The 27,878-nt window shown below is 41.4% G+C and overlaps 2 protein-coding genes across 4 annotated transcripts; one reads left to right on the forward strand and one right to left on the reverse strand.

Moving 5' to 3' along the window:
* The first annotated feature begins 228 nt into the window (after positions 1 to 228).
* Positions 229 to 3,998, forward strand: LOC125009587 (uncharacterized protein C1orf87). Of its 2 annotated transcripts, none has more exons than XM_047587660.1 (6): positions 229 to 718; positions 1,619 to 1,721; positions 1,856 to 1,945; positions 2,977 to 3,222; positions 3,622 to 3,694; positions 3,771 to 3,998. In XM_047587660.1, the coding sequence occupies exons 1-5, from the start codon at positions 543 to 545 to the stop codon at positions 3,691 to 3,693; spliced, it is 687 nt and encodes a 228-aa protein (XP_047443616.1). In that variant the 5' UTR covers positions 229 to 542; the 3' UTR covers position 3,694; positions 3,771 to 3,998. The 2 variants fall into 2 exon arrangements, with proteins under 2 accessions (XP_047443616.1, XP_047443615.1); XM_047587659.1 differs by having other exon boundaries at positions 257 to 718; positions 1,856 to 1,963.
* An 852-nt stretch (positions 3,999 to 4,850) lies between these two features.
* On the reverse strand, positions 4,851 to 27,693 carry tut4 (terminal uridylyl transferase 4). Of its 2 annotated transcripts, none has more exons than XM_047587850.1 (30): positions 27,550 to 27,693; positions 24,852 to 25,441; positions 24,613 to 24,764; positions 22,827 to 22,943; positions 22,537 to 22,714; positions 21,576 to 21,664; positions 21,125 to 21,176; positions 20,937 to 21,006; positions 20,499 to 20,625; positions 19,287 to 19,406; positions 17,450 to 17,650; positions 17,175 to 17,349; positions 16,483 to 17,078; positions 16,248 to 16,398; positions 14,740 to 14,826; positions 14,557 to 14,660; positions 14,419 to 14,476; positions 14,224 to 14,327; positions 14,045 to 14,134; positions 13,772 to 13,885; positions 13,615 to 13,692; positions 12,709 to 12,886; positions 12,569 to 12,616; positions 12,403 to 12,485; positions 12,208 to 12,323; positions 9,550 to 9,701; positions 9,367 to 9,464; positions 7,110 to 7,707; positions 6,800 to 6,970; positions 4,851 to 5,357 (listed from the first exon to the last, which is right to left on the reverse strand). In XM_047587850.1, exons 2-30 carry the CDS (start codon positions 25,360 to 25,362, stop codon positions 5,269 to 5,271), a joined length of 4,707 nt encoding a protein of 1,568 aa, XP_047443806.1. In that variant the 5' UTR covers positions 25,363 to 25,441; positions 27,550 to 27,693; the 3' UTR covers positions 4,851 to 5,268. The 2 variants fall into 2 exon arrangements, with proteins under 2 accessions (XP_047443806.1, XP_047443805.1); XM_047587849.1 differs by having other exon boundaries at positions 27,326 to 27,690.
* Positions 27,694 to 27,878: the final 185 nt, after the last annotated feature.

The following is a 27,878-nucleotide window of genomic DNA, read 5'->3' on the forward strand; positions in this document are numbered from 1 at the left end:
AAAAGCATCAATTAAACATTAACAATGATAAAAGACAGAAACATAGTAAAATATAAAAACATTAAAAATATAAAATGAAGGATAAAAATGTAGAATGAAATAAAGAAACACTCAGAATAAAATAACAATAAAGATAAAGAGAAGAGGAAAAATGATAAAACTGGAACAGAATGAAACGACTATGAGATGAAAGAGATAAAGGGTTGAAGAAGCTTTTAAAGGTGTCGACTTTATTTATACAGCACTTAAAACAAAGACAAAGTGCTGTACATGGATAAAATAAGAGCATAAGACATGAAACAAACACTTAAAAAGCAGTAAAACAATTAAAATGTTTCTAACTATGCAGAAAATCAACTTTCTGAGGGTTAGAAACTCTGAAGACTTTCTGGTTTCCTGGTTTCCTCAGAACCTCAGAAGGTTTTAAGGTCAGTGTTGATGCTTTAGTCCCAGTCGGGTGTTTTGTGTTGAGCTGGGAGGCGGTAACCAGGACGTAACCATGGCGAGGAAAGTGTAAACAGGAACGAGATCCAAACCGGTGCATGAAGCTGGAATCCATCTTCACCACAGGAGGAGGAGAAGGAAAAGAGAAGGAAGAAGAGGAGGAGGAGAAGAAGAAGGAGGACGAGGGACTCGCTGCCTCCATCATGGCTCAGAAAAACGTCCCCAGACTCGTTGTGAAGATCGTCGGCAGTAAACAGGTCAAACAGTTCATACAGTGAGTTTAACATGTTTTCACCTGGACACGTTTCCTCCTTTTCCTCCTCCTCCTCTTCTTTTCCTTCTTCTTCTCCTCCTCCTCTTCTCTTCTCTTTGATTTTCTTCTTCAATCTTCCTCCTCCTCTTCATAATTTCTTCCTCATTTTCCTACCTTGTCCGTCTCTTCTTCCTCTTCCTCCTCCTTCATATTTTCTTCTTTGATTTCCTTCGTCCTCTCCTCTTTTCCTTTTCTCTTCCTCTTTCATCCTTCCTCTCCTCCTCATTTTCCTCGGTTTATTCCTCCTCTTCTTCTCTCCCTTTCCCTTCTTATTTTCCTTCTACTCCTTTTGTTTTGCTTCCTCATTCTTTCTCTTCCTCCTCTTTCATCTTTTCCTCTTTGATTTTCTTTCTTTCTCCTTCTTCTTCTCTCTTCCTCTCCCTTCTTCTTCTTCTTCTCTAATTGTTTTCTTCACCTCCTTTGCCCTCATCTTCTCCTCTCTCCCTGGGATTTTCTTCATCCTCTTCTTCTTCTCCTCCTGTTTTTCCTTCTTCCTCTTCCTTCATCTTCTCTTCTGTTTTTCTTCCTCCTCTTCTTTTTTTCTCCTTCTGTTTCCCTCTGGTTTTCTTCTTCCTTCCACCTCCTTCCCTCTTCTTCTTCTACTCCTTCTCCTCCTTTTGCCCTTATCGTTTTCTTCCACCTTCCCCCTCTTCCTCATCTGCCGTCCTTCATCTTTTCCTGTTTTTCGTCCTCCTTTGTCGTCCTGTCCTCCTCTTCCTCATTTTTTTTCTCTTCCTCTCCCTTCTTTCACTCCTTTTCTTCCTCTTTACTAATGTTCTTTTTCCTTTTGTTCTCCTCCTCCTCCTCTTCCTCCTTAACATTAATTTCTCTGAAGTTATTTTTTGTTTATTTCTTGAACAGAGAAAACTCTCCCGTTGATGGAATAAAGGATGAGTTTAAAAACCCTCTGGATGTGATGGAGGAGATGAGAGAGGACTCATCAGTCTGGGCTGCCATCACCCAGGTATCATCCCAGGACCTGGTCTTTGTTTTAATGTGGGGTGGGGGGGCAGGTAGGACTCAGTAGGACTCAGGACCCATAAGTGACTTTTCTAAGTGAATCTCAGGTGTTGACACAGTGACGGTGTTTGTCTCCAGGCTCCTGGCAGACTGTGTGTGACGGCGCCCTCTGGTGATCGCTCCAGGTCCTACATCCACCCGAAGACTCCCCGAAGAGCAGCTGCAGAGGTGGATGCAACAGAACAGGTTCTCCTCAAAATAAATAAATAAATAAATAAATAAATAAAACTCTCCACACGAGGAGGATAAAACACAAAACCTGCCACAAATGCTAAATGCTGCTTTTAAAACTTCTTTAAACTAACATCATGTTGGTCCTGAGTGATAAAAGATGCTTCCATTTAAAAAAGTTTCAGAATAAAACATGTTAAACTTTAAAAAACTCACCGTGAGTTCACATTATTGCACCTTATTAGTTTTTTCCTATAATATATATTTTCTTCTGTCTCCATTTCGTGTTAATTTGTTTACATGCTATTTTTTCCTCATATTTAATGTTTCTGGATTGTTACTTCAAATTTAATTTTCCTGTTTCTTTTTAAATTAAAAAAAAAAGCTCCAGACTAAAACACCTTAAATCATTAAAATACTCACCTTGAACACCTCCTCACCTTTCTGCAACAGATGCAACTCCATGTCATTAATGTAAATGCACATTATTGCACGTTATTAATCATTCCTATGCAAATAATATTGATTTACTTTCATCTCTAATTCTTGTACATTTGTTTATATGATAATTTTGTAAAATGCTGTGTATACTATTTCATTTTACTTGTTGTACTGTTTTTTTTATGTGCTACTGTGACCAAGCTTTTTTTTTTTTTATTTATTTATTTTAGATATACTATATTGATCCCGGGGGGAAGTTTTCTGTCTAAGTCTCAGACTCGTCAAAGTCACGTTTATGAGCCAAATCTTTAATAGAGATAAAAGATAAATTACGACGCTTAATATAAGAGAAGCTTCAGTTAGAGGAATGAAATCATTCCTCTATGTGAAGCAAAAACTGCAAACATGTCACATCTAGTGACAAGATTAAAAAAAGTTAAATTAAAATGAAGTAATACTTCAAAATATATATATATATTTACTGGGTCACCTCTGCTCCGTGATCCAGATCAATGATCCCATCACAGATTCGTGGACGGTTTGTTGATGGAAGATAAACTCTGATATTTTCCTGCTGTTCTGTTCAGGCCGGAGCGTCTGAGGCCGGAGATAAGGCCGAGCTGTCCTCCGCTGTCAGGGATGAGCTGTGTGAGTGGCAGCTCTCGTCCCTGACGTCCACAGAGGACGAGGCGTCGGCTCTGGACACGTCCCTCAGCGGGAAACTGGATCGATCCCAGGTCACTCACCTGTTCCTGAAGAGCCACGTCCCGCTCACATTACCCACGTTTTCTCTGCTCCTGCAAACGTTCACGGACCAGAACGATCCGGAACAGGTCGGTAGATGGTGTCTAACATACGGCCCGTGGGCCAAAAGAGGCCCCCCCCAGAGGGTCTAATGAAAAACTCTGCATCTGTCAGTGAGAATAACTGCTGTTCCTAATTTATCCACTGCTTTAGTCGGAGCAGTGAACACAACACAACCTTAGCTGAGTTTTCAAAATAAAAGCCGTGTTTCTGAAATTTCATCTTTGTGTTTCCTTGCATAATATGAAAAAAATGTTTGTTACATTTTAGTTTTTGTTTTCACAAACAGAAAAATGAATACCAACTGGTTTTTAAAGTTTTGTTTATCCATTCTTGACCCTGATAGAGAAAAATAGCCTTGAATTTAAAAATGAAAATCAAAACCAAAACATAACCTGTGCATCACTCATCTCTGTGTGTTTTTACAGATTCATTACAAAAACCTCCTAGAGTTCGTCAGAGCTTCTTTGTTCCCTGAGGAACTCCAGAGGCGTGAGTGAGGTAAACGTCCAGAATAAGAGATTATTGCTCTGATGTGAAGTAAAAATAACAGAAGATGTCGTGGTTTTATTTTCAGAGTAACTGAACGAGAATGAAACTCACCTGGCTACAGCTCTGCGCCCTCAGAGAGATCAGAGGAAAACAGCGTTAGATAACAGACAGAAAAACCTGCAAAGGGACGTAAACGGCCCCGTGTCCCACAGACCACAACATATACACCGATCAGGCCAGAACATTACGACCACCGTCCTGATATTGTGTTGTCTCCATGACTCATCAGAGGATGGACATGGGTCTTCTGGGGGTGTTGGATGTTGCTAGTGGGGGGGAGGGTCTTTGAGGGGAGGGGCCTGATAATTGATCAGTTTGGGATCTGGGGAATTTGGAGGCCAGGTCAACACCTTGTGCTGCTCTTTATGTTTATTTTTTTAGTTGTTTCTGAAGCATTTGTGTGTGTGTGTCAGGCTGCATCCTGCTGGGAATGACATCAAGGAGAGTCTTTACTATGGGCTGGATGTGGGTGTCCGGTCTGGTCTGGTCTGGTCTGGTCCAGGTGGGGGCTACATGTCTAAGTAACATCCACATAAATGAATACGAGGTCCATTAAAACAGGACGGTTTAAATGTTATTTTATTTATCCTGTCAGTGGTCATAATGTTGTGGCTGATCGGTGTGTTGTGCCCAGAATTATAGTGGAAACATAGAAAAATGTGTCTATTTATCCGTTAGAAATAAACTGAACTGAGACTCTTACACTGTGAGTAGTTTTCACATTTTATGATATTAGGGAAAATGTTTTTTAAACCACCCAAAGGAAACTGAATGTACTGAACATGTTGGAGCTCATTCATGGTCTTTGTCTCTTTTTAAAGCCAAGACTCTGATGTTTCACAAAAGTCTAAGTTTATCCTATAATGACTCATCACTGAAACCAGTAGAAGATGAAATATTGCAGCATTTACTCAAACACGACTCGTGCACGGAGCTGGTTCAAAAAGCTGCTTCTGCCCCATAAACGACCCAGAGGAACGACAGTCACAGAGAAATGACCTCACACCACACGAGCAGAGTTGTTCGCTTTTTTCTTTATTTTTTTTGTGGCGTTTTTTTTTTTAATTTTATCTTGTTTTTGTTTAAATATTTCATGTTTTTTCCCTTTTGTCTTGCTATCCCTGCGTTTGGCACTACATACTGTACTTAGGGTGACATGTTAGATCGTTTTTAAAACAAACATCTATTCAAAGCCTTCGTCTCGCGGCAAGCAAAGTATGAATACAGCTAAGAAAAATAAAGGTTTACATTTGTCCTCCTTACTTTACACATAAAATAAAAACACTTTTTTGGACCCCCTCAAAAATGGGGGTATTAAAATATTTGACATTTGTATCACAAATCAATGTAATGAGACAAGAAAATAAAACATAAAAACTGTACAAAAATGATAAAATTCATTTTTCTTTTTTCTTTTTTTAAAAAAAAAACAAAAAACTTCCTGTGATCGAATGATAGTAAATAGTACATAATTTGGATTTTGCTATGTTACTGACCATTAACCTACTTTTAAAAAGAGAGTTTTACTTCTTCTGTTGGATGAAGTTCAGGTTGACTTGATGCCGGACGTGAGGAACCAGGGGGAAGTTCGGGTTCGGGTGAACCACAGAACCTGAAGACAGAGGACGAAGAAAAGAGACGTTTTTACTCGGCAGCTACAGATACAAATAAAAAAAATAAAAACTCTTCATTAATGCTGCTATAGAGCAACTACTCAGAATGCATTAGGACTCTGCAAAGCACCCAGTGTTTTTATTTGTATTCGAATAGAATAAAACATTTTAAATATATAATTTTTTTTGAGTTACACTTCTAATTTAGCATGTGCATGTGTAAAAATAAATATTCTTTAATTCTCTATTCTAATAATTATGAATGTATCTGCAGCTTTGGTTAGTGTTTAGCATTAAATGCAGCTCATACATGTGAGTTATTCTGACAGTTCAGGCAGTTTTTTCATAGGATTTTTTGTCTTGTTCTCAAAATACAAATAATTTTAAAACTATTTGTTGGAAATAAGGATTTGTAAAAAACATGTTATAGAAAGCACTTATTCACTAATCAATATTTTTATACATATTTTACACTGATGTGTGTTTTCTTATTCTTTTTACCTATGTTGCTATTTTTTTCTGGAGACTTTGAGTTGAAGCTGCTGTAACGAAAACTAATTTCCCTTTGGGATCAATGAAGTAAATGTGATTCTGATCTGATACTAAATGATGTAAATACTAAATATTTTAATTATTCAATGATTTATGTTTCTATTAGTTATTCTAATATTAACAGTTCTCACCCAACTAAACTGGAACCAGTTCTTCTCTTACAAAAAAAGAGAATTATTCTCAGCTCCACAAAGTCCTTCATTACCCTTTTGTTTCGCAAACTTAATATTCATTAAATAAAACACGTCCCACATTTTTTAATAACGTCTTTAAAGCCAATAACTGAGGAGAAGCTTCAGTGACGGACGGATTCATTCATTCATTCATCGCTGTCCAACACACAGACTCTCTCTCCTTCCTGCTGCTGTTCAGCTCCACAAACATATAATATGTGAAATATTATTTTTACTCCTCGAGGTTCAACATTCTCACCATTCAACCCTGTGTAACATCCAACAATCATTATCTGTATGCAATTCAATACTTTATGAATAAAAGACAATACTTGTATGTTGTTTATTCTATTTTTTTATCTTTTATAAAGTCCACTCTTTATTCTTGTTTTTCTGCCCCATCTGTGCTGTTGCAATTTCCCCACTGTGGGACAAATTAAGGTTTTCTAAGTCTAATTCTTCCTAATTATTCAACCTGAACAGCTGTAGAGTTTATTGCTTTTGAATAATCCATCGTTTTTTCATCTATTTTCCATCTTGATTTTTCTTTCTTAAGTTAAAGGCCGGCTGTTATTTTTGGGGAGACCTCCTCCTCTTCCTTGGCATTTAAAAAAAAAATGTATTTCTTATTGTTATGGTACGTCCATTATTGTTGGTGTGATTTAACGCATCTTAAAAGGCGCCAGTTAAAATGAAAATAAACCGTGGTGTCTGACCTTGGGCCACGAAGGGTTTTCCGGGCTGGTAGCCCCCGTTGCCCTGCTGGATGTAGTTCTGGGGCATCCTGTAGGGCCACGACGGAGACAGGGTGTACTGGGGAGTTTTGTTGTGCTCCCATAACCGAGAGCCTTGGCTCACGCCTACGAACTGAGCAGAGTGACCCGACTCTGCAGACAGAGAAAGAAAGAAAAACACATCGATTATCTGACGTTATCTGAGTATCTGAGTATCTCAGAATGAGATGAATCGGCGACAGATCAGCGCGAAGGTGAAAGACGGTGCCACCAAAGTTGCCCCGGTGAATACCTGACTTCACTACAGTGCCGTTGCCCATGAGAGACCCCGGTTGTGCCATGTGGTTGTGCCAGTGTCCTTCCCGTCCCGGCCCCCCCACGCCCACGCCCACGCCCACGCCCACGCCCATCTGCCTCCCCGCCGGCTGGGCGAAGATGATGCTGGGGTCGTTGAGGTTCATGGGGCTGGGGTTGCCCCCGGAGCCCGTGGGACTCCCGTTCCCCGACGCCGAGCGCAGGGCGAACTTGAGGCCCGGCGGGGAGGGGGCGGTGCCGGAGGACGTGGTGAGGACCGGTCCGTGGATGGGCCAGGAGGTGGAGGGGATGTGGACCGGGTGAGGGGGCTGGCCCTGGGACTGGTGCGGCTGGTGCTGGTGCTGGTGGGGGGGGAGGAGGCCCAGCGCCGTCAGCGCCCCCGGGTGATACTGGCCCGGGTGGGAGGTGGGGAAGCTGAAGAGAGGCAGGGGCACCTGGGGGTGAGGAGGCTGCTTCTGGGGACCTGCAGAACTGGTCTTGCTGTGGGAGGGCTGAGGGGAGCTGGAGGACTGGGAGGAGTTCTGGGCGATGGTGACGGGCTGGGGGGAGTAGGGTGGAGTCTGACGACTGTCGGACTGTTGACAAGAAGAAAGAAAAGGGATCAAAGTCACTTTTATTTAACTGAAATAAAACTGAATTATAGAAAAGAGACGGTGAAACATCGTTATAAATATGGGACGATTCTAATCAGATTAAACATGAACCGTAATGCCCCTTTTAAACAGCAGAGGGCAGAATGTAGCTTTGAGCTTCAAGTGCATGCAAGTTTATTTGAAGAGATTTTTTATTTGTATTATCGTATTTCCATATTTTGATGTGGGATTTGTTTTAAAGAGCCATTTATTTATTTATTTATTTGTCGTTCACATAATAGAATAACAGTTACACGTTTAAGAAGAGGACATATGCATTGTACTGCACAGTTTTTGCCACTTCAGAGAAATAAAAGGGAGATTCTCGCTAATTTGTTAGAGAGAAAATATAATTTGTAGCTTTTATATCTATATCTGTCTATATCTAAAAACATGTTTGTTTTAAATTGCATTATTTGCATTGTTTGTGTATTTTAAGTTACATCCTACTTCAGAAATGTGTTTTTTGTTCTGACAGTTTCCAAATCCATCACCTTTCTGCACAATTCACTGTAGATTTAATTTTAAATGTTTAAAATTGGCATCTTATCAATTAAGGATTATTAAGGAAATAATCACAAATCAACACGTGTGAAATAAAAAGTCTTCTTGACTCAAGAAATCCAAGACATTTTTCTGCAGCCTCTAAAATATAAAGCAAATAATTTAGTTTGATTTTCAATTTTCAAAAAGCAAAAACTAAACGTGCTACATGGATAAATTTCCCTTTTGTCCTTTAATCTACGGTAAAATAAACCAGAGAGCGAAGTAAAGGAGAAACCAGTTGTTATTTCATTCACATAAAACCAGAAGAAGAAGTTGATTCCATCAGTCAAGGATTTTAAATCTTTTCTCTTGATCTAAACTGGGCACGGACATAAGTCTGGAACAATATTCAGAGGTTAGTTTAGAATTTGTCTCGTGAATCTGGAGAAGAACCAGGTTTATTTAGAAATGTTAAGATGTAGGCGACTTCCTGGTTCATTCCAGGAAAAAATACCTTTTGTTTTTGCACTTAAAAAAAAAAACACATTAGGAGAATTAAATGAAATCTGGTAACAACTTTCTGGTTTTTGATTCTGACTACGAAGGAATAAAGGAAACGTTTCTTTTTGTCTTTTTGTGAAATAAAAATATCAAATAAACGTATGTTTTTTTGGAAAAACTAAATGTCCAAGGAACGCTGCCAGTTAAAAAGCCTTTATTAATATGACCCAGTCATGAGAACAATTCAAAAATGCCTTTAAAAATGTAAAGGCAAAACATTTGTGTTTATTTCTGGTTTGACTTGTTCTTTCATAGTTTTCCAAGCCATAAAAACCTTCATGGCTTCTTAGCACATCAATCGCTTAACTGGAAAAAGGAGATATTTCTCCCTGAGGAAGTTGTGCAGCTGAAACGTTTTTTTAATGGTTGTTATGACCTAGACATATTAATAAAGGCTTTTTAACCTTGGATATTTGGTCCCATCCAAAGAGTAAATAGTAAATATATTCGAGTCCAGGAAGTACATTTTTTGTTGGTATGTTAAGTCTGAAAAACGGTGACGTAGTCAGGACAGTTTGTCCGCGATGCTTCTTAAAGTCCAGACGCTGTACTCACACATTCGGAGGGTTGTCTGGTCCGTCCAGGACAGTCTGCTGCTGCCTGAGGAATAGGGATGGACTGGGAGCTCACTATAGTTCGTACCATGTGTGGAGCTGTGGAATAAAGAGGAGTCATGTGAAACCTTTTTTATTCTGAACCTCCTCTGCTTTCCTTTTTTTTTTTTAAAGCTGCTCTGACCTGGAGCTCCGGTGGTCCTCTTCAGGTGACGGTACTCGGGACAGTCTCTCCGGACGTGACCCATGTCTCCGCACTGGAAGCAGCGTCGGTCCTTCGGCTCGCGCTCCTCCTCTTTCACGTCTTCATCTTTGTCGTTTTCCTTCTTCTTCATCCTGGTAAGAAATAAATATAGAAGTATAAATATTTACTCAACATTACAACATTTTATCTTAAAGATCCATAAAGTAAAAACTGTCCTAAACCTTGCGACCTCAGCTCAAGCCTCAGTTTCTCTTTGGTCTATTTTCCCACAGATTAATTTATAGGTTTCCTACTAGACTGCTGACATGAAACGACATCTTTTAATGTAATGTGTTAGAAAAAGCCTAAAAAGCCACAGGAGAAGATGGAAACGACAGCTCTGCTCGTTAGAAAGTTTACCAGCGACTCAAGTCTGGGTTTCAGCAACTCTCTAAACTGTGTTTTACTCCAATTTCTAGACTTTATCTCTGGTTTCTGCGACATTCCACTTCAGATATAAACATATCACAGTTAAAATTATACCTTTTATTCCTCTGCACAGTTTAAGCTGTAGTTGATTCAGATTAATAATAAAAACTTTATATATTCTCAAAAATAAAACATCCGGTGATGAGACTGTATCGATCATGGGGGAGGATTCATGTGAGGAACGTTAACATTAACCAAAACCTACACTCTGAAGTGAAAAGAGGCTCCTTAAAGTAGTTAAAACCCAGATGTTTTAGTCAAATATAGGCCAATTTCCAACCTTCATTATATCTCTACAGTTTTAGAAAACAGGAATGGTTTGTTAGAAGAGTTTCAGTCGGGTTTTAGAGCTCATCATAGCACAGAAACAGCTCTGGTTAAAGTTACCAATGATCTCCTCATGGCTTCAGACGATGGACTTGTCTCTGGACTTGTCCTGCTAGATCTCAGTGCTGCATTTGACACTATTGATCACAATATTCTACTACAGAGACTTGAACTACTACTGTGAAGAACCTTGGTGTTATATTTGACCAGGATATGTCCTTTAATTCTCACATAAAGCAGGTGATCAGGACTGCTTTCTTCCACCTTCGTATAACATCAAATTTTAAGAAAATTCTTTCTCAGAGTGATGCAGAAAAACTAGTTCATGCATTTGTGTCTTCCAGGCTGGATTATTGTAACTCGTTACTGTCTGGCTCCAAATACTCTTTAAAAAGCCTCCAATTGATTCAAAACGCTGCAGCAAGAGCACTGACAGGAATTAGCAAGAGAGATCATATTACTCCAGTATTAGCTTCTCTTCATTGGCTCCCTTTAAAATCTAGAATTGAATTTAAAATCCTCCTCCTTACATACAAGGCCCTGAAAGGCCGAGCTCCATCATATCTGAAAGACCTCATAGTACCATACTGTCCCAACAGATCACTACCATCTCTAAGTGCAGGTCTGCTTGTGGTTCCTACAGGTTCTAAAAGTAGAATGGGAGGTAGAACCTTCAGTTATCAGGCTCCTCTCCTGTGGAACCAGCTCCCAGTTTGGGTTCAGGAGGCAGACACCGTCTCTACGTTTAAGGTCAGGACTAAGACTTTCCTTTTAGACAAAGCTTATAGTTAGAGCTGGACTTAACCATCCCTTAGTGATGCTGCTATAGGCCTAGGCTGCAGGGGGACGATGCACTGAGGACATGTCCTCTCCTCTCTCTTCTCTGGCTCCCGTCCTCTAATATCTTATCATTTTATTTTCTATCTCTTATAATCTATCTATCCCCCTCCATCTTCTTGTGAGGGTCTCTGGTCTGGAGGCTGAATATCTGACCTGTGGAGTTCTAAGCTACATCTGCCCCAGTCTTCATGTCCTCCTCCAGGTGTCCACTCCTACCTAGATGAACAATTCACCGAACCTGCCCATGATTCCTGTTATACTCACAAACTGTCACATAAGATCATCAGCTATGTGTTATATTACTAGACCCTACATGTTTCCTTCAGCTTGATGTTTGTATCTATGACATATTGTTTCTCCTGTTCTTCTTCTCTCTCTATCTTCTCTGGTTCTACCCGGCTGGTCTTCAGCAGATGGTTCCTCCATATGAGCTGGTTCTGCTCCATGTTTCTTCCTGTTAAACGTGAGTTTTTCCCTCAGGCTGTTTTTTTTGTACAAGTTTTTAGAGTTTTTGAGAAGTTGTATTGTTATTGGCTCTATGTAAATAAAACTGAATTGAATTACAAACACTTATTATTGCATTGAATATTCCTTTTGTTGGGAGCTACAGAACTACATAATATGAGCTCTATCTTTGTGCAGTTCTAATCCCGCATGACAGATATGATTCACTCTCAAGAGGTTTGTTAATAAAGTGGCTGGAGGCAATGAAGCTCAAAAAAAACAAACAAAAAAAACCACTCCCAAACCACAGAGATGCTGATTAACACTGGATTAGTTTTTGTGTTTGGAGAAATATGGTTGGTAATAATTTACTTTACCAGTTACAGTACGAATGGGATTAAGCAATTATTAGAAACGACTAGAGGTCCCATCCTTAGTTAATACTAGTCCTGTATGAATAGGGCTTTGGATTTGCCTACATGCAAATATTAAAACCTAAACACAGGCTTTTAAATACTGTCTTTGTATTATGAGAGAAGAGACATTCGAGGGAACAACCTGCGCCTCTTTGGACAGTCCTTCATGTAATGTCCGATCTTCCCACAGATCCTGCAGCACCTGTCGTTGGGCGCCAGCTCTCCGTCCGTCAGCACCTTAGAGTCAAAGAAGTAATCCTGCAGCAGGAGGGAGGAGAGTTAGAGAGTTTCCTCTGGGACATGTGGGAATACAGGACGCGAGACGTGCAGGACATACCACTTCGGTACCGGGGACGGGATAGAAGGGCGTCCCGAAGAGCTTCCTCCCATTTATAAAGGCCTTCATGATGAAGTTCGTCACTGGAGGAGGAAGAAGAATCAGCAATTTAATACATTTAAAACCGGCGTCCAACATTAAGATTTAAATGAAAAAGTTTGCTTACTTTTGCGAGAAACTCCAGCTCCGAGGTTATGATTCAAATCGAACGGGTCTGAGGAGCAGGAAGCACGAGTTAGCAGAAAATAAAATCAGCCCAAAACAGAAAATATATAAGAATAAAGACAAACGGAGCCGTGGGAGCACCTTCAATAGCGATGCATTTGCTGGTCCACTGCTTTTCGAAGGTGGTGAGGCGTTTCCTCTGGCGGATGCTGATGACGTGCTCCTTGAAGTCAAACTCCTCCGTGTAGAAGCGCAGGAGCCCCAACCACAGCTCTCCCACCGACTCCGTGTTCGGCTGCTGATCTGAGAGACGCTGAGGCTGCAAGGAGGCAAACGACACATGGATATGGGATTATGTGCATGAAGTAAAAACGGTGGCCAAATTAAAGGAGAACCCAGGACGTGCGAACCATTTCATTCAGTTTCAATTCATAAAAAACTACTCTAATTTGCAAAATTTACACAGAACACATCCTCCTGACTTCATATATTTACTTTCCTTCTTGCCGACAACAGTCAGTGCGTTTACATGCACGTGAAAAAAAAAAAAAAATTACTGACTCTCGTTTAGTTAAGTGCATGTAAACATGTTACTCTGACTAAAATCGGACCTTATTCGATTAAGACGCCACAATTTGAATTAATTTTTCTCCGGCATATATGCGCTTGATCGCACTACAACAGGATAACGCGTGCTCCACAACTGTTTGTCCCCAGAACAAAAAACATCCAAGAAAAAAGGTCGCAGAAGAAGAAGAAGGTAAATAGAGACGGTAGAAGGACCATCTGAGGGATAGCGCCATCTTATCTGCACCATAAGTAGCGCACACGTTACGTAGGAGATTAAAAAAGCTGCACTATTATCCATCTGGGCGTTGTATGAAATGCTGGTCTGACGCATGAATATGTCTATTAACATGGTATTATTAACTGCGTTACTCTCATTCCATTAGTAGATGAACTCAATTGACTGTTTGAACCTGACAATATCCCACATTAACAACTTCTAATCGCAATTAAACGCCACACACTCTGCATTTAACTCACCAGAACCTTGAGGTCATCAAAGAAGAAAGCATTCCAGCCGTCCACCATCCTCTGGGGAACGTTCTTCCCGTCAAAAATCTGAAAAGTCATTCAACTGTTTAGTTACACGCTCCTTCCTGTTTGAGGAACAGCTCAGTTATTAACCAGCGGCAGATACCTCCTGCAGAACGGGAATAACCGGCGGCTGCCTCTGCTGCAGGAAGTAAAGCACCATCAGGATGTAGGCGTAGGAGGAGAGGCTCCCTCTGGACGCATCTCCGATGTCACAGCGCTGTGAGGACAGAGGCCGAGGTTAGAGACACCAAGAGACCACATCAAAACACAAGAAATCCCTCCATCAGAACCAGTCAGGGAGAGTCCTTAAACCAGAATGTCTCTTCTGGAGGAGGAGGAGGAGGAGGAGGAGAGGACGACAAGAAGATGCACAAACCTTGGCAAAGACCTTCATGGTGTAGCCCAGGAACTGCACACGTGGGTCCAGAGCTGCGTACGTCGCCAGCATTCTGGTGTTGTGCTGCGCCTGCAACACAAGGAGGATCCGGTCAAACTAATTCCAAAAAAAATAAAAAAAGTCTAATCATCGTCGGCGTGAGCGTGTCCTCCACTCACCAGGGTGTTATAAAGGCTGATGTCCCCCTCCAAGCCGCTCTGTCTGTGTTCAAACTTCACTATAGGCACTTTAGCTGTGGTGATAGGCAGGATGTTCCTCAAACCTGTGACCGTGACAGAATGCGGAGCTCACAACCAAGTCCTTAACGCGCAAGATGAGTATTTAGAAATGATGCAGAGACGATTAGAATTCACCTGTGTGCTTCTTCAGCACTTTAGCAAGGCCTTCGATGATCTCTTTGCAGTTCAGATTCTGTTGGGACATAAAAGACGAGGGTCACGTGTCTGATTTTTACCACATCTGGCTGCATGCGAGCGTCTATGTCTGCAAACCTCTGCAGTCTCGTGACCCTCCAGAGTCATGCAGATGTCAAGGTCGCTGTCGCGGAATCCAAACCCGTTTTTGGAGGAACCAAACAGGCAGAGCTGGGCTTTATCTGCAGATTCACAAACCAAATGTAAAACGCTCAGATAATAATATTTATAATTCTGAAGTAGTTCATGCCAGACGCTCACCGTTGTACTCCTTCCTTATAAACCTCTCCAGACCGGCCAGGATCTGCTCCCTCTTCTGCTGCTCAAGGTGCGACGGTGACAATTCATCTATCAACAGAAGAACACGAATCTAATTACACAGATTATTAGCGGCCGTTTATGACGCTTTAATCATTTGATATGTGACTGAAAAGTTACTTTTAAGGTTCAGGAAAGTGAGAAAATGCTGCTTAAATCTAATGACTTTTAGTGTCACCATGAGATGTTTTATTGACCGATTAAAAATTGTCTGATCAAGAAAATAATCTGCAAATTAGTCAGAAACCAGTTCACTTTTTAAAGGGTCTGAGTTTAACAAAGATTGTTTTCCCAATTCAAAACAACCTTTATTTGAAAGATGAAAGATCCCATGTGGGTTTATTTTATTTTATTTTTTTTTTTAAAAAAAAAGAAGAGCAGCACAACAGCAAAGGAAACTAAAGGTAAAATATTGAAAATATGACAAATCGCTGGGACCAATGACGTGAAAATCCGAACTGAATCAAAACCTTGTGAATCAGAATAGATTTGCTTCAGGGAATCTGTAGGGATACTCGACCCTAACACGGAAAATGAAACGCGTCTGATTTGTGAAGAGCAAAACCAAGACTAAATCAATTAAAGAGATGAAAATTATCCTATTTCACTTAATTGGTCTGAAAATTGTTATTTATTTAGTCTTGGTTCGTCTACGTAAAGTAACAGGCAGAACAATTAAATCGTCTTCCACTAGATGGCAGCAGATAGATAATTAACCCGTCTATCTACCTGCCGCCATTCAAACTACGATATAAGTCATGATGCTTCATGGATAAATACTCGACAAGAGAAAGCAGTGGACAGGAGAAAGTAAAAAGCTGAGCTTGAGACAATATAATGAAAGTTTTTTCCTGGATTTTTTAGAAAATTGTTCCGTGTACAAGCATGTTTGTCCCCTTGAGTGAGTACGGTACAGTTCCCTGTACAGGTGTACTTCGGTACAGTACCTGTATCAGGGACATAATAACTTTCTTTTATTTTCTTAATACAAGATGATCTGATTGAATATAAGAATATTTTGCTTCTTTCTAGTAATGAACCATGACGTAACCATGTAAACGGATTTCAAAGTGAGTGCGGAAATTGTAAGGAAATTCACGGGACACGCTCATTATTTCATTATTTACACTTTTTGTGACATTTTTATTTTTGTGCCTTTAGCTGTATTTTATTATTCTTAAATTTTCTGTTTTATGTATTTCTGGAAGACTTTTAATAGCCGATTGTGTTTCTATGTTTTTATGCATTGGTTTTATGAGCTGTTTTATGACTCTGATGTATAAAGCACTTTGGATTCCTTTTGGTGATTGTACAGGGCTGTAAAATTAAAATTTGATTGATTGATTAATTGATTTTATTCAGTGGTGCGCTGTGGGATTGTGCTCATGTAAAATATGAGCTGTGGCTCAAGAAATGCTGGAGAAGACTGACTTAAAATGTCCTTTACGTACAGTAGCACAGTTTGCAGAGTCCGTCCAGGATGTCCCTGAAGCGGTCGTTCATGGGGGGCAGAGGCTTCAGCTCAATCTTCTTGAAGTCTTCGGGACAGTCGTCCTTCAGGTGACCGTCCCGTTTGCAGATGCTGCACACGACGGTCGGAGGCTGGAAGGAAAAAAAAAAAAAAACATCCACATATGAGATGATGGTCTTAACTGGATAATTATGGGCAATATTTTTAGCAGTTACCTTCCCTCCAGTGAAAATCATCTTATCAAAAACATAGTGCAGGTCATCTGATGTGGGCGCCCCTTCCTTCTCTGAAACACTGTTCTCTTCTTCCTCTTCCTCCTCCTCCTCGTCCTCCTCTTCTTCTTCTTCCTCCTCGTCTTCTTCCTCCTCCTCCTCCTCCTCCCCTTCTCTGTCACTGTCCAGCAGCCCATTGGGGGAGAAGGAGGTTTTGTTCCCCTCAGCGAGAACCATGTCCATGAGGCTGGCGTCTAAAGTCTTGTCATCCCTCTTCCTGGACGGATCTGAACCATCTTCATCGTCGCTTGCCGCCTCCTCGTCCTCCTTGGAGCCCTGCTGGCCCCTCGGAGCGTCGTGGCTTTTTTCGCCTTTCCCGTCGTCGTCGTCGTCTTCCTTCCTCGCAAGCGGCGCCTCCGTCGTCTCGCCGCCTTCCAGTTTTGCACCCTGTCCCTTCTTCTTTTTCTGGCGTCCTCCGTTGCCCCTTTTCTGAGGACAAGCGAAGTATTTGTACGCCGTGCGGAAGCGCTCCTGGATGTACTCAAACACCATTTGGCTGTTCAAGCTTCGTGCAACGTTCCTCTTCAAGGCAAAAGGATCTGGACAAGGAAAACAAAGCAGAAACGGACACAAATGAATTTCTGATAATGCTCCAGGTCCTATGAGAGCAGCTGTCCAACCGTGCGCTCTGCTACCTTCAATAGCGAGCCTGCGACGAGGCCAGTTCTTCACCTCCCTAGAGAGGAGCTCCTTTAAGCGGATGCTGATGATGTATTCTTCAAGAGCAAATTCCAGTGTGTAGAAACGTAAGAGCTCCAGCCATAACTGGCCCAGGGACACATTCTTACCGAGGTCCAAGGTCAGACGGGTCTTTAAGGGAAAGCAGTGGAAAATTAGTTAAAACCACGAGGTCAGAACACAGAACACTGCCCCCTAGAGTACAAACTGTCCCGTCACTACCAGGACTCACCAGGCCCTCTGAGTAATGGTGCGAATCCTCTGACCCCTTGTTCTGCTCCGGCTTCTGTCGGCCTTCTCCTCGGGCCTCGTTCCGGTTCTCGCCCCGTCCCTCTGTGGAGCTCGGAGGTCTGCGCTCCCACTTGACAAACATGTCCAACGCAATTCCAGTTAGATGATACTCGTCCACGCGCTTCACGTCAAAGCCCTGGACCTGAAAGAGGTTATAAAAAGAAAAAATAATAATAATTACATAAATGAAGTCAAGTGTAGGAATGAAAAAGACGCAGCAAGCAAAGATCAGTTCCATCTCTGCAGCCCTGTCCCTTCACACAGGTTTTTGATTGTGTCTCCTCATCAACTTGTAAATACCTCAATTTCGTTGTGCAATGTATATTGTTATATGCTACCGTGCAATGACAATAAAGACTCTAATCTAATCTAAATTTAGCAAAATGTTTAGAATGTACTCAGAATGTACCTAAACTACTACATAAATGTAGTTCCTGGAATTAAATCCTTCTTGTGCACGAGTCATGAGCAGTTTTTGCTGCTTGTACTTGAATTAGAAGTTTTAGAAGAAAAACACATGCTTTTTATTTTGACTTGTGTTTGCTACGCTGCCTCTTTAATCTCTCTGTAATGCCTGATCCAACCTTGATTTGCAACCTAGATTCACATTTCTGCTACAGCTTTAACGCAGTCAGTTGCAGCAATAAATAAAACTTAACAAAAACGCAATGACTTTCCATGGACTAAAGGTATGAAAGATGAAAAGCATACTCTTCAGAATACTAAAGGAACATTAACACCGATGTTTCTTGGATTCACAGTCACACGGCAGTTTATGTCTGACTCAGAAACGTCTATAATTGAGCTTGTGAACGACTCTGACACTGACACGAGGAATAATTGCGGTTTAAAAGAAACGGCTCGCGTGCTAAATTGGGCAGGACAGGTCCAACAGGAAATGTAGACTTCAATTTTTTATTTTTTTTTTTTTTAAATACATAACCATACCAGGGTGAGGTGTGTGCATCATTACATGTAGCAATCCACATCAGGTTCAACCAGCACAGCAGCTAAGCAACTAGCAAAGTCAGTGACAGGTGGAGTGGTTCAGGTAATCCCAGGTTATTTTGTTACACTAGACTTACGCTGACATATTCTGGGCTCCAGGCGTTGTATTTACACTTTACAATACTAAATAGCACACAAAGAGCAAATTATTGCTCTTATTCCATGTCATCTCATATTTCCAGTAGTGTGACAAAGCTCCTACATTTATCTAAACATCCTTGAGGAGTTATTCCTGGTGATGAAGGCTGTGTGCTCTAAACCTTTCCACTTTAATAGTGGCCCCCGAAAATGATAAATGCAGTTAAATGGGTCGTTTCATATTTCATTGATGCAGCTGTGAATAAAAAATAAAATGATTTACAGCAGCGTTAAATAGTTTCTCTGAACTTATATGCAAATGTGTGAACCGCAGATCCAAAAATAAAAGGTAATGGGATCATATAAGCCGCAGTGTGTGGATGCCGCCTTGCTTGCTTTCAGATCAGGTTTGCCGACATAGTCCTGAGATGAAGAATCTTATGTAATGCATTAAATCACATGACACCGTGACACAGCATGGTGCAGGTCCAACAGGGCTTCATGTTAAAAGAAAGCATAACTTAAGATCATCACAGTGTCCAAGGTTCACATCTCACCAGAAACCGTGTGTCATGCCCATATCTCCCATTCCTGTCATTTTCAGTAAACACCCTACAATTATCTACCATAAAGATGTCAACAGGGGACAATTAAGTTTTCTGAGGAACGTGGAAGGCTTAAGATTCACTTACCCAGCGGCCCAGGTAGACGGGCAGGATGGGCTCTTTCCTCTGCTGCAGGAAGAAGATGACCATGAGGGCGAAGGAGTACGACGGGATTCCACCTTCCGCCTGGCAGTCGATGTGACACAACTGTGGAGAAAAAGCAAGAAAACAAAAAAAATCTGAAACTTATTCAACCCTTAAACATTCTGCTGGGTGGGTTATGGGACGGCAGCAGCTTTGTGAACCAATCAGAGCTCTGTAATGCTGCGTGATGCAGTATAGAACGTAGAACACTATTCTGTTCTATTCACTCCATTTCCAATATCAGTAACAGCATCAGTTCCAGCTGTGTGATGCTGTTGTGATACTAGGATTTCAGTGTCAAACTCTGTCCACATCAACGTTTTACTACAGGTGGAGGAGGAGACGACGTGCTCAGACTTGGAGAGAAGCTGCGTGACGAGTAATTTGCTGGACGTGTAGAAGAGAAACTGTAACAAAAGTATCGAGCTCAGAATGCTAGTATCGATCCGATACCGATACCGGCCTTTATATCGATACTATCGATATTTAGATCGATACCTCCGGCCCTATTGCGTAGTGATAACTTTGTAACGTTTTCAAAGCGTGCCGTGATGACAAAGAGACGCTGTTTTTAGGCCACACACTCAGCCTGACTGCGTCCATCTGGACACCTCCAGGATCTTTAACGCTTTCAGTGACTCCAGAGTAGGATGAAGGAAAGTTAATGAGGTAGATCTATATATATCCAGATACTAAAGGTCAGGAACATTGTCCCCACCGGGTGTTTTAATGCTCAACAAAAGCAAATCCGTGGCATGACAAGAGTATGACGTGTAACCTGTTGAGATTTTCCTTGTACTGGTCATTTTGTATCTGAAATCAGTCGTTAGTTCTCCTCAGTTTTCCGTGTGCCAACTTTGAGTCCTCCAGAACAAAACCACGTAAAGTGATTCTGACTTTTGTGACAGAAACATCACAGTCTTGTTTTTCTAAAGAGACCAAGACCATGAATGAGCTCCAAAATGTTAGCATGCAATTTACTTCGCTCCTACATAGGCGTTTTTTTTTTTTTTGCAAAACAGGTTAAATATAAAATCCTCACTCAATTTGAATGCAGCCTGCTGACACCTTTGTCCTAAAGAAAGGGGATGTGAGTATATGCACGGGACAAAACAACAAAAAAACAGACGGAGCACGGTTCCTTCACTGCCTTACCCTTGCCCAGTAACGGAAGGCCAGCACCAGGGGAACCAGCCTGGGCTCCAGTTTAGCCAGGGTCGCCAGGTGGTTGGTGGTGAGACAAGCAAGGTCATTGCCTGCGCTCACTTTACACATCAGGCCGCTGCACAGGAACAGAGGAGGGGGGAGAGAAAAATGATTAATTATGAGATTAAATTCTTAAACTGACCCTCCTAATCTAATTTCTTTATTAGAAGGCGTTTTCTGTGCCATCAAATTAGTGTTGAAACTTCAGAATCTAAAGATCAGCAGCGTAGGAGTCGATATGTAACATAGCAATTATCAGTTATGATTATCATCTGACTCTGATGCCATAATCTTAAGGTGCCAGGCTCCAATTCTTAAAAGAATTTCCTTCTTCTCATCACTAAAGAGAACAGAAATGTAAAAAATAAGGTCTGAGCCGAGACGTACCTGCTGACATCCCGACAGAACACAGCAGGAACTTTGGCATGAAAATCTGACTCAACCTCAGAAAATTCAGCTACAGTGGAAAAAAAAAAAACAAAAGAGAAACAACAGTAAAAAAAAACACAGAAGAACGTGACACGGACACGTTAATGATACGTTATTCATACGTAAGGTTTATTATCAAAACTCACGGCTGTTTTTGAGGATTTCCAGCACTTGAATCAAGACTTCAGGTTGTGTCATCTGAACAGAAAAAAAAAAAAAAACTAGTGAGAAACTATCCTTCAACAGGAATAAACGTCACGACATGTTAGTTTGACTGTTATATCCATTGTGTAGTGATTTTTTTGTTTTGTTTGTATGACAGAATTGTATCTTGGGAACTAAAATGGAACGTGACTTTCAGTGTTACACTTATTTTATTTTATTATCATTATTTTTTGTTGTTTTTTCATTTAAGTTCTTTGTAAATTGATTCTTGGGATAAAGGTGCAGATTATATAAAATTATTCTTATTTCTACTCCCTTTCATTCAGGTTTGGGAACATTTGTGTTTCAGTTTGAATTGTTTCATTTTAATCAATGAATGGAATAATAATAAAAAAAAAAGTGTTTTTTTTTGCGTGACAGGAAAAGACTCACTGAGGAAGGGTGGGTGACGTCAATGTTGATATCACTTGTCTTGAAGGCAAAGCGGGTAAGACACGAACCGTAGAGACGCAGAGAACAAGCTGGAAAGAGACGACATTTGAAAACATATAATATAATAATATATATATATAACATTTAACATAATATAAAGTGAGGATGTTCTGATCCGAGTCCTGATCAGATCTTAAATGTCCTGAAGTCTTCTCCTCGAGTCGACTGGATTCGTTCTAAGTTAATGTGGAGAGAGGAGCTCGTACCTTTGTGTTCTCTACTCCAGAAATGTTCTGGTCCTCCAACGCTGCCATAAACTCACTGACCCTCTCTGGAAGATTAGTCTCCAGGAAACGTTTCTCTTCTTTTAAACGTTCAGTGTCTGTTGTTAATGTTGTTGTTTGACTGCAGCCAAAAATGCCGCGTTTGTCTCAGTGAGGGACATGAGGACACTGGATAAACTGCTCTCCATTATGGACGATCCGTCCCATCCATTACACCAAACACTAGAGGGGCAGAGGAGCTCGTTCTCCACCAGGATGATTCAGCTCCGCTCCCATAGTGAACGTTATAGTTCTTCTTTCATTCCTTACTCTGTCCATCTGTATAACAGCTCATCTTCTGGTAACAATTAAGCTACTATGACCAATTTATTTCCTTTGTGGATCATTGAAGTCTGTCTAAGTGTTTTTTTTGTGGCAAATGACCTTAATAATAATAATGAATGATGACATCTTACTACCACCTCACCAAATGCATAATTTACTAATTTCTTTCTGACCAACTTCATTTCCCAACAGACATGTTGAGTCACATGTCAACCGTCTCAACGCAAGAAGAAGGAGAAGAGGTTTTGACGCTACAGTGACGTGGTTTTGGTTTATTTGGTTTCCACCTAAAATAAATAACCAGATACCGATCAGGACATCCCAAATGTAACTTACAGCTAAGTCAGACTAACCTGAGAGGTGCCTCTTTACGATCCCCTCCATCCGGACGACCACCGCCTTCCGGACCTCGAAGTCCTCCTCCGAGATCCCGTGCTGCCGGGCGGTTTCTAAGACGGACGCATCCACGGCCCTAATCTGGGCCGGGGAGGGAGGCGGTAGGGCGCGCAGCTCGTTCTCCTCCTGTTTCTCCTAAAACAACCGCAATGTGTCAACTATAAAGCAAGTCTAAAGCCTTACTACATATAAACATGTGAGCGCTCACAGCTTCCTAGGAGAGTTTAAAGCTTGAACATTCCCATACCATGATGTTCTTCTTGTGTCTCTTCTCCTTGATGTGTTTGTGGGCTCCTTGGATGTTCTCAATGTGCACGGAACAGAGCTTGCATAAGTATTGATAGTTGGGATACTCGGGGGACTGCTGTGAAAGGACAGAGACAAAGAGACAAAGGCGATCAGTTCACGTTCTCTTTGCTTTGCACATTTCCCGAATCATTTCCATTCAATATCAACTCATTCAGAGATGTATCCGTTCATAAACCACTTCACTAAAAACTAAAACTTGTGTCGTCATTGGTTCTAGAGACTTGTTGTTTTTCCACAGTGTTTTCCCTCCAATTTCTCATCTTTCATGTGTCATGCTGTGCTGGCTCGTCTTTGTCGTCATACTTTTTAAACGTAGACATGTTTCGTCCTGGCGCTGCTCTCGGAGTTGGTGCTTCTGTCACATTTGATTCTCTCTCACACCTGGACTAACCTCTGGGACGTTTCTAACAGTAGGAAGCAGGAAATGGTGGTGGAGGAATGGCACAGTATGTCTTGAATATGCACATGTGAGGTGTGTGTGCACATCGTGATGGCACTTGAGTGGAGGTGTGACACAGCTTAATCGAGCTATGCTTGGAATTCGACTTTCCTTGTTGCAGTTTACGCAGGTTACATGCAGCAGAGAAAATTGAATAACTGACGAGGACATGTCCTCCTCCTCCTCCTCCTCCACACTAGGTGGCGATATGTGTCTTTAATAAGGGATATTACCATGTTAATACGCGCCCTTTCTGGTTGACCTGTATATCATATAATAAACAAGAATCGTTCATGCGTCAGACCGGCTTTTAAAACAGCAACCAGATGGAGAATAGTTCAGATCTTTTAATGTCACGTAATGTGTGAGCTACTTTTGGTGCAGGTAAGATGGCGCTATCCCTCAGACGGTTCTTCTACCGGCTCTGTTTATCTACTTCTTCTTCTTCTGCCACCAGTTTTCTTGGATGTTTTTGTTCCAGTGTCACACACCAGTGCAGCGCACACACCTTTTCCGATTGTAGTCCGATTAAGGCGTATACATGTCAGAGAAAACCAAATTCCAATCCCATTATCTGGGTGTCTTAATCGGATTAACTTATTTACATACACTTCAGTTTTCAAGTCAGAGCCAGATTAAGGTAGTAATTTGATTTTTCACATACTTGTAAACGAACCGACTATGAGTGTGTACACGGAAGTTGACATTGATCGCACTCACCTGTTCACCTGGGCTGGTTTTAATCAGTGGGTGGGTTGAGCGTGGGAGCAAAATGTTCTGCTTTTGTCTGTTTTCTTTGGAGTTTTTTGCCTTTCTCTCTTTGCGTGAACGCATGGAAACAATTGTAAGCAAGTCGGTTGTGCAGCGTTGCGATATAGGATAAAGGAGAGTCAAACAGTGCCTTGAAGTGCAGTGTCATCAGTTTAGCTTCTCCTCTGCTTAGCCTTCCGCTTATGTTTTTTTTTTTTTGTCGGCCGCATTAGCATGTATTCTTAAAAACTAATTTTAAGAATCCATATCCTATAGATATCCATATAGATCTGAAAGTGTACATATTTTTTTAAGCCAGCCCTAGAAATTTGTCGACGTTTCATTTTAAATTGACTGGTTTCGCTACAGGCCTGTAGATGAGGCTCCTTTCCAGTGATTAAAGCAGTGACTGTTCAAAAGAGGTGAGACCGTGACTGTGAATGGGTTTGCAAACAACAGAGATCTAAAGTCGCCTGGTAGACATTCGATTGCAAACGACCCCTACACCTCTGGCATGATGGGACTGCTTCCTTACTTTCAACAGCCGGTGGATGTAGTCCCTGTAGAGGCGCTCCTCTGCCTGTCGGAGGCCCAGCTGCTGCTCTGTGAGAGGCCCGTCGTCCACAGCGGACCTCACCTCTGTGCCGTCTGCAGCTGACTGATGCATGGGTGCTGCACTTCTCCCCCCTGCAAAAGAACAAAGACAGAGGAGTTTACCAGAGATAAGTCTAATGAAGGTGGAATCATCTCACAAAAACAAAGCTCACCACCCACCGTGTGACTTTTCCTTTGCTTGGGCTCCAGCGGAGCTCCTGGCCTGCTCCGTGAGGCCTTTCGCAGGCGTCGCAGGTACCACAGGAGAGCTGGTCTCTCTGTTTGTTAACGGGCTGCTGTCTGCAGAAAGAGATGCCCTGGAGTCAGGGGTTTGTGCCACCAGCTGCTGCTGCTGCTGCTGCTGCTGCTGCTGCTGCTGCGTGCTTGCCAGTCTTCCTTTGCCTCTTTCCCCGGAGCTCGTTCTCCCAGTGAGTCTAGTCAGCCTGGACGGCCGTCCTCGCCTCCTGTCCTGGGGGAAGTCTGCAAGAGTCTTGCCTGGCCCGCGGCTCACCTGGCTGCCTATATAGTGCTCATCCTTTGCAGCGGCGAGGTTTTCTCTGCCGCGGGGCGCAGACTTGTTGCCCTCTTTTTGCACACAAGCCTCTTTATTTGACTTCTCACTGGATGAGGTCTTGGTTCCTCTCGGCTGAGACTGTCTGACTGATTTCACTGGACTTCTGGACTCATCCATCCCTCCTGCCCTGCTGCTCTTGTTCCTGGTGGAGTCAACACCACACTTCAGATGAACGGGGAGGCAGGCCACCTAAAGTCTAGGAACAAAAAAAAAAAATAGCTATCAATCAAACAAGGCAGGCTACACAGCACGGCCCACTGCTGATACTCATTTTGCAAATAACCTACTAGTACTATATTATAAAAATGTACATATATGCATATAAGGACGAATCTATAGCAGTCAAAGAAGCTGCAACTGTTCGTTGTTCATTCATTTCACATGGTGTTGTGGTGTAAATGTTTGAATTTATTGTTAAAGATTTAAAATGTCACTGTGACTCAAGAGTATTTGGCTTCAACATTATGACATTTCCCATGTAACAGTGTTCTGAAACATAAAACTGAAAAGAAGACAAGAAGTTTTGTTGTGGTATTTAATCATGAAGCGACAACAGCGAATGCTTTTTGACTTTCGTAGTTCCATGAATTTACGAGGATTCAATTCCGTTTCATGTGGCGAGAAAACTGAGATGGTTTCACCTCCACAATAGGTTTGGGCAATTTTCACAAGATAAATGAATCATCTTTCTGATTTAAAAAGATGAACGCTCTTGTTTTTTTATTTGAAAAGATGGCCTCATAACTAAACAAACAAAAAAGGAGTCCGTGAATGTATTTAACTGCAAATACATTTTCTTTCAGACCTAGTGTGCAAAGTCTTGAATAAACTGTGTTCTCTCAATAACACACAATGACTTTGAATAATGTAACCGTTTTTTTTACTATAAAATATATATGTATGTATATATATATATAAAATAAACTTACAATATTGTTCACGTTTGCTCTGATCAACAGTTTAAAATCTAACATTAATTCCAGTTTACCGTGACATAAAACACAAAATAAACATGCGCATCCTACCTCTGGAAAAGCTAATTCTTTAATTAATTGGTAATCAGGATTTCCAATTAATTGTTAATTGATAAATACACAAACTAGCTAGAAACAATAATAAAAAAGGTTTAAATAAGATGATTTGTATATTGTGAGCAGAGGAAAGTCTATTATTACATAACACTTCATTGACCTTGGTTGCACAACAGCGTGGAGCTGCAACAATTAATCAGTCAGACAATGGCAGAAAATTAACTTGATGACTGATGAAGATCTTTTCATACACAGGTGTCAAAAACATACGGCCCACGGGCCAAAAGAGACTCACCGCATGAATATGCACAGTGTGAAAATTAGCCTACATAGAAGACTGCAATTTTTCAATACATATAACTTTCCTATTCCAAATTTGTCCACTTTTTTTTAAAGGATATTTTAGTAATTTTAAACATCCTCCTAATTTACTTGTTCTTCTTTTCACTAAAACTAATGGAAAATGTCTCAAGTTTTCGTTACATACAGGTTATTATTTTGTTATGTTGCTGGTTTTAATAATAATTAATATAATATAATTGCTAGGACAGTGAGGTAATTAGTGCAAGATAAGCTTATTTTGTTTGTGCATATCCATATATTTCACATACAATAAAATAAAAATGAACCACAGACTGGCAATGCTGCAGCTCCAACAGTGTTTTCGAACAAAGCTGCTCAGCTGCAAACTACTGAAACCTACGACTGGTGTAAATATAGAGGTGAAACCCCACAGTGGTTTAAATTAACCAATCACAAACAAACACATCTTGTTATATGCAAAGAGACAAACAAGTTGTAAGTTGCTGTCAGGGTGCACCGTTTGTCCCGGACATGTGCCTTCTGTGGTGGGTGGTCAAATGTGGGTTAAAAACAATTGTAAACAGGTTAGGGGTCGCAGGCATGAGTGGTTGTGGTGAAGGCTAACGTCAGGCTCGGTTTGTTAGGGGTTAGCGTTAGCTCAACTTCCAAAACAGAAACGAAAAGTGGGGGGGCGGGGAGAGGCTAAGCACGCACACAAATATCAGCAAACTAAAGGAAACGCTCACCATTAAAACCCAAACGTGTTCCCTGTGGTGTGGAGAGGACTGGCCCGGACTTCCTGGAGACTCACTTTGTTTAGCCGAGTACGCTGTGAGCTAACTACGTCCGGCTCCGCTAGCCACGGGAAATAAATAATCCTGGTACCCAGTTGGCACACAGCGGCAAGTCAATAAAAACACCCAGGGCCCGCTTCGACTGGCGCTAAACGCAACAGCACCAGCTAACTTACTTTCGAGCTCTGGAGTTGGTTTCGGATTATGGTTCAGATGTCTCCATGGTCGTGGTCTACATATTGTTTTTCAAAGCCCACGGCCCTGGTCAAAACAGCAGCCACTGACGCCATGTTAATACATTACCCCGCTGCATTGTGGGAGTAGCCGTGATGACGTAGAGGGGCGTGTAAGGCGGTGCGTTCAGGGACCGCTCGGAAACTATTTACTGTATCTACAGTAGCCTATTTATATTCTCTACTCATGTGTTTGCGTCTCTCTTTAGAAATTATTAGTTTTAGTTTTTTAGTATAACCGGAGCAGGGCTTTCTTTCTTTCATTCATTCTT

The sequence above is a fragment of the Mugil cephalus genome, chromosome 6, assembly GCF_022458985.1.
Source record: "Mugil cephalus isolate CIBA_MC_2020 chromosome 6, CIBA_Mcephalus_1.1, whole genome shotgun sequence".
Lineage (NCBI taxonomy): Eukaryota > Metazoa > Chordata > Actinopteri > Mugiliformes > Mugilidae > Mugil > Mugil cephalus.

Coding starts and splice junctions, on each gene's coding strand:
- LOC125009587 (XM_047587659.1), top strand. CDS start 543: ATGAAGCTGGAATCCATCTTCACCACAGGAGGAGGAGAAGGAAAAGAG. Junction 1,722..1,855: donor TCTGGGCTGCCATCACCCAG/GTATCATCCCAG, acceptor GTTTGTCTCCAG/GCTCCTGGCAGACTGTGTGT. Junction 3,223..3,621: donor ACCAGAACGATCCGGAACAG/GTCGGTAGATGG, acceptor GTGTTTTTACAG/ATTCATTACAAAAACCTCCT.
- tut4 (XM_047587850.1), bottom strand. CDS start 25,362: ATGGATGAGTCCAGAAGTCCAGTGAAATCAGTCAGACAGTCTCAGCCG. Junction 17,350..17,449: donor ACCATTACTCAGAGGGCCTG/GTGAGTCCTGGT, acceptor TTTCCCTTAAAG/ACCCGTCTGACCTTGGACCT. Junction 14,135..14,223: donor TCAGCCTTTATAACACCCTG/GTGAGTGGAGGA, acceptor CTTGTGTTGCAG/GCGCAGCACAACACCAGAAT.